This window comes from Haliotis cracherodii, unplaced genomic scaffold (genome assembly GCF_022045235.1).
Source record: "Haliotis cracherodii isolate W230 unplaced genomic scaffold, xgHalCrac1.p SCAF_23, whole genome shotgun sequence".
In the NCBI taxonomy this organism is placed as follows: Eukaryota; Metazoa; Mollusca; class Gastropoda; order Lepetellida; family Haliotidae; genus Haliotis; species Haliotis cracherodii.
The window spans coordinates 1,007,181-1,023,107 of NW_027266279.1; the positions used below are offsets into that span (position 1 = coordinate 1,007,181).

General features: G+C 39.5%; 1 protein-coding gene across 10 annotated transcripts in view; it reads right to left on the minus strand.

The window, feature by feature from the left end:
* LOC139471642 (activated Cdc42 kinase-like) overlaps positions 1–15,927 on the minus strand; it is a 161,982-nt gene that overhangs the window by 23,433 nt on the left and 122,622 nt on the right. For 9 of the 10 annotated variants that reach the window (XR_011653859.1, XM_071254046.1, XM_071254051.1 and 6 more), the window contains 6 exons: positions 10,313–10,516; positions 8,365–8,517; positions 4,500–4,691; positions 3,285–3,382; positions 2,415–2,541; positions 708–722 (listed from right to left, as the gene is read on the minus strand). Coding sequence is in view for 9 of the 10 variants with exons in the window: in XM_071254046.1 (XP_071110147.1) it covers positions 708–722; positions 2,415–2,541; positions 3,285–3,382; positions 4,500–4,691; positions 8,365–8,517; positions 10,313–10,516 (789 nt within the window). In the remaining variant the exon portion in view is untranslated. The remainder of the gene's footprint in view (positions 1–707; positions 723–2,414; positions 2,542–3,284; positions 3,383–4,499; positions 4,692–8,364; positions 8,518–10,312; positions 10,517–15,927) is intronic. The other variant, XM_071254045.1, reaches the window with a different exon arrangement.

Genomic DNA, 15,927 nt, shown 5'->3' on the forward strand with positions numbered 1-15,927 from the left:
TGGTTTATCTAAAGCAAGGGCCATTTGCAATTCATATCCGTGATTATAATTATGTTATCATTGAAACTGAGCTTTGGTTCGTGTGTCTGACCAGAACATGATTTACCAAAGGGGCATAACTCTTACAGGATTATCAGAAATATTGGAAGCTGTCCAAACCGGACCCAAATTTGAATAAAAAGTCTGATTTTGACCACATCGACTATGCCTTATTTATTTACGTCACTACTGTAAATCTGTCATGGCATGACACATTAACTACAGTCGTATGAAATAATTAAGGTATTCCTTAACCTCCTTTGAGCACTATATGTAACATAGAGATGTTCTCTTTGATGTGATGTGCAGGTTAATGGAGTTACAATACATTACATGACATTGATGAAACAGACAGAAAGGTGCAATTATAAATAAAATGCAGAGAAAACTATTTATCATTAAATACAACTAAATGATGACTGCAATTAGTGTTTGATGGGCATGATGGCTGGCAATAAACACAACAGCAAAGTGCAGAAAACAAAGAATTCAGATCATGAGTTTTAATACACGAAACATAAAATTGTTACGGATGCAAACCTACACCAAGTACAACAATGGCACGGTCTCCAGAGTGCGCTTCGGCAGCTAGTAATGGTTATTGGGAATCTTTGATGACCTTTATTTTCAAAGAGTTTCATTCTTTAACCACAGAAATGTTTACTTACAGCCTTAGCGGGGTCCTGTGGAAGCAGACAATCAACATGACAATTTATTCTGTGAGGATGATATATGAACATTGGCATATCTGCTTGGAATAATGAATGCAGAGCATGACGAATGAACATGAAGAAAAGCATATGTTCTGTTACTGTTTTGCTTTTAGGCAATCACTGGATTGTCTGGCCCAGACTTGATTAGTTACAGACGGATGTCAAATAGCTGCAATATATTACTGAGTGCAGCTTAAATAAAACAAATAAAAGCTGATAAAATTAATTATATAAAAATCTCTTTTTGTATTCAATTAAGATTCTTAGTAATGAGATTGATTCTGCAAGGGATTTTAAATTTTGTTGAATTTTTTAAATTGACAATGAAATCAAAGAAATTATCTTAGCAAATGAAGTTCATTTCACTGAAGCTTCATGTCGACACATGCCAGCAAAACCATAACAGACTGTTGGTGATAACACTTGATGAGGGCCACAACACCAGTTTGTTAATCTACATTGAGTATGTGCAAGCAATTACACTGCGTATTAAGTTCCAATGATCATGAGTGGTAATTAATGAATGAACATAAGCGCAGCTTGCTATACAGCTCCAAGGATATATATAAATATTTACTTAATTCATGGTATTTTGAAAATGGCATGATCAGGACACAATTGTACATTGTGACTGGAATATGTTTTGGCATTCTGAAAAGTTTACTCACTGACTGTAACATATACATACTGTTATATACACTCAGCATTAAAACAGGTGATATTGTTGATGCCATTGGTTTAAGTAAATGCCATTCACAAAGAATGCCATTCTTGGGTATCCAGGGTATTTTATTTCCATTCGATTATAATCCCTGACCATTCCCCACCATAGCATCATTTCAGAAGTGATGTCAACAGCTCAATTTCTTTTCACTGACATGGCACAGAATTATCTCCCTCATAGACATAAAATCGAAAAACAAAATGCCTGAATTAAAAGCAAGTTTGGCATAGATCTACATCAAATTCGCAGCCTTGTCCAAGTGAGCCCTCACTATAACCAAGTGAAAATGAAGACAGTTATTACTCAAACTTCAGCTTGAAAAGATGTTTTCTTTTGTGTACTCCGAAAGGGACAGGAAGTCCTTATGCTGTAGACGTTGCTCGGGGGAACACAGAAAGTCCAGTACTTGTGACATAACCACTTGTTTCAATCAATAACAAACCATGTAATTTGAGAGTCCTGAAAATTTTGAAGCTGGATACAACTATGACAAGGAGTTTCATTGATAACATCTTCATTATTATACATGTTTAAGGGCTTCTTCTTGCCCCTTCATCAGGAGAATTCAGGTGTATGTATACTCAAGAACTATCTATAATATTCCTTATCATAACCTTGTAATTTGATCTGACGTGTAATTCTAGGGTTGTGACATTTGAATAGAACTCAAACGAAAGGTATGGTGGTGAATAGGTCTGGAGTATTTATCCTAATAGAATGGAGATTTAATAAATGGATAATTGAGAATGATAGAAAACATTACGTTGAAGTACACACCAAGACATTACATTACTACAGCAAGTTAAACTAACAATGTCGTCATCACACCGAGCTAGGTCAGGATGAAATGAACACACGGAATACAACATGACATCGATGACTGTCATGCCACTTTCACCCTCATGCCATGTCCGTCTGTCCGACATGTCGTCACTCACCTGTTGTCCACTCATGCCAGCCCAGGGCTGGAAGCCGTATGTGAACAGCTCCCAAAGCGTGACGGCGTACGCCCACACGTCGCTGTACGAGGTGAACTTCAGGTAGTTGATACACTCCGGAGCACACCTGGATACAGAGGACCAACTGATGTTACCTGGCAACTGATGATGCTTCTCTCAATTACATTCCTTTGTTTGTTGTTTAACACCAAACTCAGCAATATTTCAGCTAAATGATGGCAGCAAGTAAATAATCAAGTCTGCTAAAAAGAATCATTAGATATGATGAAAATCAATCTTCCAAGTCTGGCACTCAACCCATTTCGTCATCTCTTATGATCAGCAAAGGTTTCTGGGGACCTATTCTAACCCAGAATTCCAAAGGATTCTCAGTTACATCATGGGGTGTCAGCTTAATGTGGGACGAAAGCCAAAATGATGTTGGCGCCAAACATTTACAACTTTTGCAAAACCACAATCACAGGTATGGACAAACCAAGAAGCAAAATCAGGGTGAACCTGGAATTTGAAAACATGATCCTGGCATGACCAAGGGACATGACTCTGGACAGCAATTGTTATGCCTTGTTCCACTTTAGTCCCTCCTGTTATTAACAAACATAAAGATGTTTGAAGACTCCAACCTCAGGGCTGTGAAGTGGGTCATTCTCATATTTCCAATCAAATGATTTTGAAAAACACTTGACAGCCATTTTCACATTGTATGTCATGATTACACACTGACGATTAAATCAATAATCAGTGTTATTTTTTAAATATTTTTTTTAACTTTTAACTTTTTAAACACTGAAATGATATATGTTTTTGATTTTCTCTTCCACAAAGGAAATGACAAACATTGCTACTCACCATGCTATTGGCAACTTGAGATTTATACTAAAGTTGCTCTGATAGTAATCCTTCCCCACACCCAGTGCACGTGATAGCCCAAAGTCACTTATTTTAACCTGAAATCAGCAACACATCCAAGTCAAGCACTGCAAGTTTAAAACATGAATGTGATTAATACAACGTCTGTCCTGGCCATTTAGTTAAAAAAACCATAATTATTTGTTTACATTTACATTTACATTTACAAGCTGAATCAAAAACCAAAACGCATCCTTGGCATAAGAGCAAACTTCTTTTACACACAGCCTGTCTCTGCCACCTGTTCTTGGAAACAAGCCTGGAACGGACGTCCACCAGTGGCAGATAGGAGAGCCTTACCCCACACCATCGGGGTGGGAGTGAGGGGGTATGATTTTATGCCGCTTCAAGCAATATTCCAGCAGCACCAGCAGTGAGCTTTGCACATTGAACCTGGTGGTCTTGGTAAGAACACACACCAGTAAGGCCAGGTCCTTCACAAACCAATGCCACAAGTTCCTTCCCTTTACCGAGAGTGAGTGGGGTTTGATCCCAGTCACATGATGGCAGGGACACACAGCTCTCAAGCAATATCACGGCAAGGGACACCAGAAATGGGCTTCACACATTGTACCCATGTCGGGAATCGAACGCGGGTCTTTGCCGTTACAAGCAAACGCTTTAACTACTAGGCTACCCAACCGCCCCTACAGCCTTAGAAACTTAGGTGGGAATCAAAACATGGAAAATACGAAAAGTGGTTATTTTGTTCAAAATTGTTATTTTTGAAATTCGCAATTTATTAAATTCAAAGGTATTTTAACATAGAATTGTAACATTGCATTCAATGCAATAATGTTAAACTGACGATAAAAGCCTTTTGCTCCTTATTGGTCCTGTTATGAGTGAAAGACAAGTCACCTCTACAAGTCATCATATTTGTCACAAATATAACACAAATTGGGAAATGTATAATTCCAATTTGGGAATTTTTACTGATACTCTCTGCAAACTTGGGTCCGAATATCATCCTCTGAGAAGGTGTTGATAATCCCTGCAATTCCCAGGTCTTCATGATGACAAACCAACACTTTAACCATCAGGCTACCATATTAGTTCAAGCATCGGTTCTGGAATGTGACTTCCTCTAATCTGCTCTCACACTGATACAGTTCTGATAAACAGGCTGACATGTAAGATATCAGAACGACTTACCTTATTCTTACTGAACACTAGGATATTCCTTGCAGCCAGGTCTCTGTGTATTAATCGCTTAGACTCAAGATAAGACATTCCATCACAAATTTGTTGAGCAAAATCACACAATCGGGGAATAGGAAAGTCTAATCTTAATGATGTCTCCTTCAAACACTCCAACAGGGACCTCATCGGTGCTAGCTCTGTCACCTGCAATACAAAATATTCCTCATCATTAAATGGAAACCGATTCTTGATAATATTTTAAATGGCGTGAGGTGAGTCGCAGGTAATATTTGTTTGTTTGTTGTTAAATGCCACACTCAGCAATATTCAAGCTATGTGACAGCAGTCTGTAAGTCATAGAGTCTGGACCAGACAATCCAGTTAATGACATCATGAGCATCGATCCACACAGTTGGAATTCGATGACATGCATCAACCAAGTCAGCGAGCCTGACCACCCAATCCTGATACTTGCCCCTTACGACAAGAATAGTTGCTTTCCACGGCAAGCATGGGTAGCTGAAGACTTATTCTACCCCGCACCTTCATGGGTCTCGCAGCTGAAGGGTTTGTACATATGATAAATAGCAAAATCACAATGCTTCAGTACTTGGTTCATATGCAGATACCTTAAATTAAAAGTGGGTGAGGTGAATTGGGGCTTAATGTCATGTTCAAGATTATTGCACTTATATAGTGGCGTGCATCCACGTGTGTGTGTGGGGGGGGGGGGGGGGGGGGCTGCTTGCACTTGTCCAGACTAATGCCCATTTTACTGAGCCCGCCAACTGAGATACCATGGCGCAGTTTAACATGAATACCCCACTCAGACACAGCATACTGACTCTGAGCCGACCAGTCCTTGTTTCAGCCCCAAGCCCCAGGCAGGGTGACAAGTATCATCTTTTAACATCTTTTCATATGACATGGCCAGGGATCAAACCTCTGACCTTCTACTCTCTGGGGAGACACTCTACCACTGGATCACAGAGACAGTCTGTTTAAGCTAAAAGCATTTTAAGGGGAAAATTTGAGGAAAAAACTGTTCAATCTCCAAAAATCATATGGTTACTGGCAAATAGCCATGAATTTTAGTTCTGACATCTTTATCTATTGTGAAAGTAGTTCCGAACGTCCAAAAACTTGAGAGTTCTGTCAGAATATTGATGTACAGCTGAAAGTGTGAAGTAAATATGCAATGTTAACGCCAGGGAATAACATGGGGTATTGCCGAAACAGATTCCCCTGGGTGTTAAAGGCAAAGTCGTGGTGGAAGATTATATGAATGGATCACTGAAAATCAGGGACGACACTAGGCGTCCGCGAAAAGATTCTCAGCAGTGTACTCCAGTATGTCTGCAGTCCTTGGCAGCACGGAGTGGATGTGGAGCTTGATGAACCAGGAAGAGCGGACTTAGACTTTGAGTACTGTTACAAACTATGACTCACACAGGTTGTGAGCATGGGGCTTCAAAGATATCTGTTTTTCATGTAAGTGGCACTCCTTACAGGTCATACACATGTACACTGTGTGGAGCCACGCCTCAGCTATCCTTACCGTCATGCGCTGGCCAATAGTGTCAGATTGCCGGACTTTCGTATAGCAATTTATTGCAATAATGATACAGGTATTGCAAAACGACCACAGTGTATTGCTGCATTCTCTCATCTGTAATTTTTTATGAACCCATACATTGGACTTCCCGAGCTCATTTTTGACAACTTCGTAGTCATCCGCCGTTTTGTTGGACGTTGGAATGATCACAATGCATATGTCATAGACACATTTTTTCAGGAAGTCGGCTTTTTCGATCACAGGAATCAAGTTGCTAATTTCTGAATTCCATAACTTCACTTTGACTTGTCACATTTCTAAACTTTGCCAACAAGTTGAAATATGATTGATTTTGAAAAACGTAATATACTGGTATTTTCGAAACGTATTGTGATATATATTCACATATTTATTTGTACTCTGAATTGTGTTATACCGGTGACACCTCGCACCTCTACTTGTCAGTTCACATCCTCCTCACTTGACCTCATCGTCAAGTAGAAACATGAACACAGTTGTTTCCACAGCATGAAAAAGTGAAATATATTTCATAATTGTCAACTGTACTTAACCTTTTGTATTGCATACAAATTTATTGTTATTATCGATTTTCTAGGAAGGGAGTTTGTAGGAGAAGGATTCTGGTGCAGCTAAGGGATGGAACTCTGCACAATGTGCGAGTGTGTGAATGTCAGGTTTTTAGTATAGCGAATTGTGGCTGCTTAGACAACTGGGCCACCCGTACCCACAATACCAAGAGATGCTGACAACAACTATGCTGTTGAAAATCAGGAAAGTAAACAACGAAATAGTCCCCAGTTAAATACTTATTGGGTCTGGGAAGAGGTAACCCCATTTGGTGCTGAAGGTGTGTTCAGATAAATTTAATGAAGTAAAATCCCTTTTCAGAAATGACAGCAAAGTTTGAAATGATTTTCTGGGAGCAGTAGATTCTAAAGACAAAGTGAGAAGCTATTGCTAACCTGCCATACATTTCCCAACCTAACTGGAGGCGTACATTACATCTGTTGACTAATTCCACAGTTTAGTTGGAGGTAAATAAGCCGACTCACCATTAACTTTCACACAAGTCTGACTCAACACAATACCCGAAGGCTTATTTCATAATAAAGGCATTTATGTAAAGAAAATGTCTTCATAAAGTGTCTTAAATAGGCCAAACAGATGATTAAAGTCCTTCAGTAACCCTTAGGCAAGGGCTGACTTATTTCACAAAGGTCATCTTTGAGTGACAGTGTTTTGGAACAGGAGTGACAGTGTTTTGGAAGAGACCGTCCCGCAACTAGGATTGGATCTGACCTTGTTGGAAGAAAAATTCTAAACAATAATTGTTTGCATGATGGCAAAACAGCCCTGACAAATATCGCTGTTTAATGAGTCGGTAAATATTTCTGAAATGCAATAAAAGCTAACTGCAGGCCGTAGACTGACTTTCACTTCCAACTCATCTCATAAAGAACATGTGAAATGCACCAGTAAGGTTGCGAAACAAAGAAAGTTCTTCTTACAGGATGCAGAACATATATAAAAGAAGGCTCTTTAACACAAAGCCTATAAATTTGGTCATAATTGAAGATACAGCAATGCCCCAGTTGACCAGGCAGCCTGTGCTGTGAAGTCTTAACAACATTAATTCTTTCCCATCTGCAATTTATTCAACCACCACCTGTTGAAATTGGATCTCTGACTTACATGCAGACACCCTAAAATCAATTACATATCCTTAAAATACAGTATATTTTTTCCATAAAATATTTTAATAACATATACATGCACAGTTGTTTTCTACTGCAAATAGACAAGTAATTTGTGATCACTAAACTACAACTGCACGGTATTACAGGTAAACCACAATACCCTTTTCAAACAAAACATATTGCAATATATTTTTTGTGTTTCGCATATTGGGTACAAAAAAGGAAGTTTTGTTATCATTTGTATTGTTTAACCTAAGATCTACACAGAGTTTTATTCACAAATGATGCTTCCCTGCGTATTTAATTGACAAAATGGTGGAAATGATTGTTCTCTTGCATTGTTAATTATAACCTAATTTGTTCAAACCCATTTTCCAGAAACAGATCTCAAATAAATGTTCCACTTTTCCACTCAACTTCTTCCCATATTGATATCTCTTATTGGTGTTTTGTATCTCATAACCTTCCTGACAGTCATTTCTTTTCAACTTCAGTATTTCAAACAAAAACAAATTATATTCCACCACTGATAATTTTCATCAGCACCCATTTGAAGTTTTATCATTGTTTTACCAATGAATGTGTATTTTCGTATCCAACTTACCAACATCAATGCGTTGTCTTTGTTGATAACAACCCCGTAAAGTCGAACAATGTTTTCATTGTCTATACTCTGTTGAACAGAGGCTTCTTTTAAAAATTCCTGAGTTCCATTTTGAAGTCTGTCTTTGCTCAGACACTTGATAGCAACTTGCACCTGAAACCAAAGGGATCAAGGTTACTATGGTGAACAGCTCCCGAATTAGCCTGCACAGATAGGGCTCTATCTGCCACCACCAGCTCCCTCCATCACAAATATGTGGCTCCCAGATATTTCAGATAGCCGGAGAGACTACATGTGCAGAATACTTGTGCACTAATTTGAAACCAGGATCTTTATCAGATACATATTTCAACTAAATAGTTTTCATAACATTCAAGTGTTCTCAGGTATGAGTGAGTGAGTGAGTATGGTTTTGCGCTGCTTTTAGCAATATTCCAGCAATATCACGGCGGGGGGACACCAGAAATAGGCTTCACACATTGTACCCACGTCGGGAATGGAACCCGGGTCTTCAACGTGACGAGCGGACGCTTTAACCACTAGGCTACCCGACCGCCCCGTTCTCAGGTATGACCGATGACAGATTAATGCAGGTAAGCTGTATGGTCCTTCTGAAGAAGGCATTGTATCCAGTGTCACATAATGCCTCTATACTGAGTGTCTTACTGATGAAGACTTTGAAGTACAACACTGATCTAATGATCACAGTTTCTAGCCTAAAACACAAATATCATGTTACTTTCATCTTCGGTACCTTTAAGTAAGTAAATAGTTTTGACATATATTGTTTCTTTGTTTCTTGCTTAACACAGCAGTAAGCAATATTCCAGCTATATGCCAGCAACCTGTCAATAATCAAGTCTAGACCAGTAAATCCAGTGACTGATATTGTGAGCAACACTCCATGCCATCAGGGTAGATCACTTGCAATCAACCAAGTCACCGAATCTGACCATCCAATCACTTTAGTCTCCTCTTACGACCAGCGCAGGTTGCTGGAGACCTGACCGGAATAGTCAGAGGAGTGTTGACATAAACATAGAATTACGCTCCTCCTTTACATCCATGTTAATAATGATAATAATAATGAAAATGAAAATGATAATCATATTGAAAATGGAAATGACAATCAAAATAAGAATGGAACTGACAATCAAAATAAGAATGGAACTGACAATCATAATGACAATCAAAATAACAATCAAATTCAATCATAATCACAATCAAATGAAAATCATAATCACAATGACGATCATAATGGCAGTCAATATGATAATCATAATGGCAATCAATATGACAATCAAAATGACAATCAATATGACAATCATAATGACAATCATAATGACAATCATAATGGCAATCAATATGACAATAATAATGGCAATCAATATGACAATCATAATGACGATTATAATGGCAATCAATATGACAATCAAAATGACAATCATAATGACAATCATAATGGCAATCAATATGACAATCAAAAATGACAATCAAAATGACAATCATAATGACAATCAATATGACAATCATAATGGCAATAAAAATGACAGTCATAATGGCAATGAAAATGACAATCAAAATGACAATCAATATGACAATCAAAATGACAATCATAATGACAATCAAAAATGACAATCATAATGGCAATCAATATGACAATCAATATGACAATCATAATAGCAATAAAAATGACAATCAAAATGACAATCATAATGGCAATCAATATGACAATCAAAATGACAATCAATATGACAATAAAAATGATAATCATAATGACAATCAAAATGACAATCAAAAATGACGATCAAAATGACAATCATAAAGGCAATCAATATGACAATCAATACGACAATCAAAATGACAATGACAATCATAATCATAATGACAACATACACAACATATCTAGTGTGGAATACAAAATGTAGAATACTAAATCCCATTCTACCTTATCTCCATCCTCTGTGGTCCACACACCCTGCTGCACGACCCCGAACTCCCCCTCCCCAAGGGTTTTGTTGACTGCTATTGACTCCTGGGGTATGATCTGTTTCCCTGGGGGGCGTATCACCGAGGTAGGGCGGGAGATTCTGTGTTCTGGAGGGGAGGGGCTGAGGGAGCGGCCAGGTCCATCGGACCCCCTCATTATTGCCTGAAATGCATTAAATACATTGTGAGATATGTGCATAAAAAAACATAATTAAATGAACTGACATTTCAAAAATATATAGTGCTTTATTCATTTCTGTCTGGAGCAGGGAAGCTGGTGGTCATTCAGATGTTGAGATGGTGATGACGCTAAAGCTTGCCTCAGACGGATGCCACTTTGGTGAAACCTTTGAGCATAGGTATGGCGCTGACTAACTTAGAATCATAATCTTGGCGAATCTCAGAGTCTTGTGGTACGCAAAGCAGGTACTGAGCACGGACTAAGGCTGAATGGGTAACTCGGGTACTCGGGTTGGGTGGGTACTGAGTAAGACCCATGTACCCTCAGGACTACCCTGACCTGTGGTTAGTCAATTGATATATTGTTTAATGAGAAAAATTCACTGCTGCAACTCCATGGTTACCTACAAGTCGCTAATGTTTGCATATCTTTCTGACTATATACATATTCCTTCTGACTTTAAGATGTTTTGAGTAAGGACAGGTACGGTCAACTTCAGTGTATGCATGACTAGATAGTTTTATAGATGTACCTTCATACTTTTTGCCAGGTGTCCGGTAAAACAAATCCTTATCAGATATTTTGTACCCAACTCTTGGTGCTACAGTGAGTACCCAGGAAGGGTCGGACAATGGGGGGTCGGGTACCCGGGTAGTACATTTGGACTCGTCCCAGCCCCAGCCCCAGCCCCAGCACAGACCCATACAATGAGGGCTATAGAACTCAACAGATCTCGGTGACCGTTGAATGGCCTGGTCTACAAATAACACACTTACATATGTACTTATATTGCACAAACAATGATAACCCCAACCACACAAGGGCTAAAGCTCAAAGGAGAGAATTCCAAATTCTACTTCCACCAACTAATTCAGAGAGTGAGTGGGTTGTGTTTAAAGCCACATTCACCAGTATTTCTGTTAAATCAGTGAGTGAGTGAGTGAATGAGTGTTTTTTTCACCGCTTTAAGCAAGCTTCCGGCATTATCAGGTTACCACTTACATTTCAGAGTAAAGTGTATCTCGTCTCCCTATGGAGAGTGAGTGAGAATGGTTTTACGCCGCTTTTAGCAATATCCCAGCAATATCACAGCGGGGGACACCAGAAATGGGCTTCACACATTGTACCCATGTCGGGAATCGAACCCGGGTCTTTGGCGTGACGAGGGAACACTTTAACCACTAGGCTACCCGACCGCCCCTGTCGTCTCCCTATGGTCCTAAATTACCTCCCCACTCACAACAATAGACAGCTGTGATATAAACTCATTTACTTGTTGGAATACGTATTATCCAGTTCTGACAAAAGCTTGTACAAATTTCCTGTTTCACACAAAATGTAGAAATTTTACCTTTCACAAAAAATGAAAATGTTTAACATTTATATCCAGGTTTGAATCTTTTATTACCCAAAGTACCCTGTATAATTTTACTCACACAATAGAATATGCATCCAGTCCTTACAGGCATCATATTATCAAACACCATCTTACTCGATAAAGAAAGCATATATTATTCCACTGACATAAAATAGGCCTTTTGTTGGAAAAAGAGCTTCAGAACTGATTCAAACAATGTATTATCCTCAAATCCAGCAAAAGTCCAAAAACTGTAACAGCCACATGCACAAAAGCATGTTCTGCTGACAAAGTTATCGCTGATGCATACGCCACCCTGGCAGATGCAAGTAAATTTATTCTCCCTACACGAAGTGACTACAATGAAAGTGCATGTGTAGCCAGAGTGATCTGCGTTGTGAGTTGTGGGAACCCAGCCTGACATTTAGGTGTTGGCCACAAAACACTAATCAAGCCGCCATCTGCTCCACACAGACATGTATCATGTCGTACCTGCAGACTTCCACATTGCGACCCCCCCACCACTGGATAACATAACGAACATGTTGATTCACTGGATGTAGGGTGAATAGCAAGGAGGTTCTAAATACTTTGTTCTGACAGCTGTTGAATAAAAAAAGTTTGTGTTAATTTCAGCTTGTGTAAACAGAGGTCTATCGCCTCATGTCTGGATGATGTAACCAACATCGACGGGGCCAGTCTTGGCATGGCTATGCATATACATACACGAATAGTGTTAGTCTTGTCTATTGGATTTAATGTACTAAGTGCACTTTCCCACACTTTTTTAGAAACATTAATACCAAGCACAACAGAAACTGTGTCATATTTTGATGTGTTCTTGTACCAAGGTTTAAACAGCTGGTTTATGCAAGTAGTATCAGAGAGAGACCCCTGTCAATGAGTGAGTTGGGTTTTAACATTGCTTTATATTAGGGCTGGGACGGGTAACTCGGGTACTTGGGGCTTGTGGGTACTGAGTAGGACCAGGGTACCCACTGGACCACCCGGACCCGTGGTTAGTCACGTGATTGTTTAATGGCAAAATTATCTAAAACTCCATGGTTATACTACAAGTCACTAATGTTCATTTCTTTTTGACTATCCACGCATTCCTTTTGACTTTCATATGTTAGAACAAAGTGGAAACTTCAGTTAACTTCAGTGTATGCATGACCAGATTGTTTAATATGTGTATCTAATTACATTTTTGCCAGGGCTACAGTCAAACTATTTCCAATCAGACATTTTGTACCTGTTTCGTGAGACCTTCAGTGGGTACCTGGGTAGGGTGGGATTAGGAGGATAGGAACTCAGGTAGTAAATTTGAACTCATTCCAGCCCTACTTTATATCACAGCGTGTTAGCTTCACATGGGAAGAAAGCCCAAAGTGATGAAGGTCTCAGACATTTACCACTTTGGGGAAACCCACGAGCACGGGTATGGTGCTGACAAACCTGGAAACATAATCAGAGCAAACCAGGATTAGAACCCACAACCATCGGTTCCTGGTGTGCCCAAGGGACATAACTCTGCACAGTGAATAGCGGCGCCTTAGCCGAGTGGGCCACCTGTAGCCTCAGTAAAGCCTTGCACCAGACACCAGGTACAGTCGGTCACCTTGGGCTGTGCACAAAACCCACATCAGTTGTATGGAGTCTCAGCTGGCATTTCAACACATAACTGTTACCTTTACATCGCAGTGTAAATGGTTCACAACTGTATGTATATCATAAGAATACATGCCTTTCAATACCTCGGCACTGAGGCCTTTAATCCAGACTTGGTGTTATTGTCCCGATACATAGTCTACAGGGGTTGCACGGAACGTCAGTCCCAAAATGTCTATTCAATGCATTTTAAGGGCATGAGTATTCAATATATATATTTTAGGTCAGTTTGTTATTATTACCAGTTCAGGTATATTCATTTTGACTCTCACAAAAGGGAGATAACTCCATGGTTACTGACATTGCACATTTTGGCAACGAAGTATTCATTATTATTACCCACGTGGTGAAGATACAGGTGGTAAGATACTAAATCCGTACGTCACACGTGTGTCGTACAAGGTTGACCTTGTTTTATTCGTTTTGATTGGATAACCGTGACCTCTGTCACACCGGGACTACTTTTTTCATTCATAAAAAATCGCGAGACGTCATTCATTTTGCGATTACAAGGCAGAACTGAAGAAATTCATGAGAACGAGAGATATTTACAAACACTTTATTAAACCAAACAAGATAGTAACACGCATCAAATTAGGTTTGCATTCAATATAAGTTATGCATAGAGCTCCTACAGACGTATAATCGAGCTAGATCTATAAATCGATTTACAATGTACGACTGCCGATCGAGCGCGTCCCTTGAGCGTGACGCACCCGACCATTTTCGCAACTTTCAACTTGATTTAACGTAAAAGGATAAGCGTGGTGAAATGAAGCCTGTTTAAACTATCTGGACAGATATCTAGACTTACTTGGGATGATCCGGTTGTGCCATCGGTGTCCCCTTTGAAGCGTTTCGGTAGGTGTTGTTGTTCATGAATGAACGAACACGACAGCACGACCAGATCACTTAAAGTTCACAGTTCCGATAAAAATCATTCGAAAACTCCGTGGAAGTGTGCCTGACTTCTGATTTTGTGGCCCCAAACATCCCAAATGTGAACAGTAACATTCCCTATCTCTAGCGTAAAACGCTGTGAGTGGATCGCGGTTGTCTTTTCTTATTCCAGTGGCGACCTTGCCCTTCGATCGTTCGAAGCTGTCACTGACATGCAAGCAGACTTGAGTTTGTTGATTTTCACGTCTTCAGTAAAGGGTGGTACAGTTAACATGAATGTCTTTGGCGAACAGTCTGATTTCCCTCTTCCAAAATGGTACGGACATGATATAAATTCAGCTGATAGATCAAGGAAACCGAACCATTTTGATTGCACAGACAGGACCCCGGCAGTGTGACCGACTGTTGGTCCGATATTCAAAGCGCGGCGCTAGTGTGACATTTCAAATTTTCTTATCGGTGTCCTGCGTACTAACAACATGGCGCTTGAATTACCATAAGTTGAAGACTTTCTTCCAAAAGGATCTTGAGCGTCGGTGCTGGTTTGTTTGCAAACAGAACAGCAGGCGCATGTTGTTAATTAATGCGTATGCATAAACATGTCAACAATGCCCATATTTGGTCATGTATCAATATTCATGCGCAACCACATTTTGCAACCGGTTTCAGTTTGGTGTGTCAACGAACGAAAGTTGTTATGTATTTACACTTAAATATATATTTAACGTGGGTAATAAATAAAATACCACACTCATTCTCGTTAGATACCATTTTTACGAAACTCGTGAACTTTCTATGGTATCTGACCTCGCTTTCGCTCGGTCAGATACCATAGAAAGTCCACTCGTTTCGTAAAAATGGTATCTAACGAGAATGAGTGTAGTATTCTCTATTGATGTCAAGATTTCCTAATGTTCAGAGCGTCACAAGTTTTGGGTTACAATGTGAGTGTTCCATTGCAAGGCCCTGATTGGAAACAATACCATACAAGTATACAAGAAACCATGAGTAAAAGTGCAAAAATTCCTCAAAGAACATCATGTTCTGAGGTTTGTACAAGACTTCTCAAGCAACATTTCATAGTTCCTATCCAGCATCCTTTCACAATCTCCAAAGCAGCGTTGAACCCAACTCACTCACTAACACGGTCTTACTATCAAGTCATATACATATCATCACAATGAATATAGTGTAACATTGATTTATTTTCTGTCTCAAATCATAGTCTTTATTCAAAGTATTACTAGGGGCGGTGGGGTAGCCTAGTGGTTAAAGCGCTCGCTCGTCACACCGAAGACCAAGGTTCGATTCCCAACATGGGTACAATGTGTGAAGCCCATATCTGGTGTTCCCCGCTATGATATTGCTGGAATATTGCTAAAAGGGGTGTAAAACCATGCTCACTCGCTCGCTCACTCATTCACTCACTCAACAAAGCATTACAGTATTTCCTTCATGAAACACC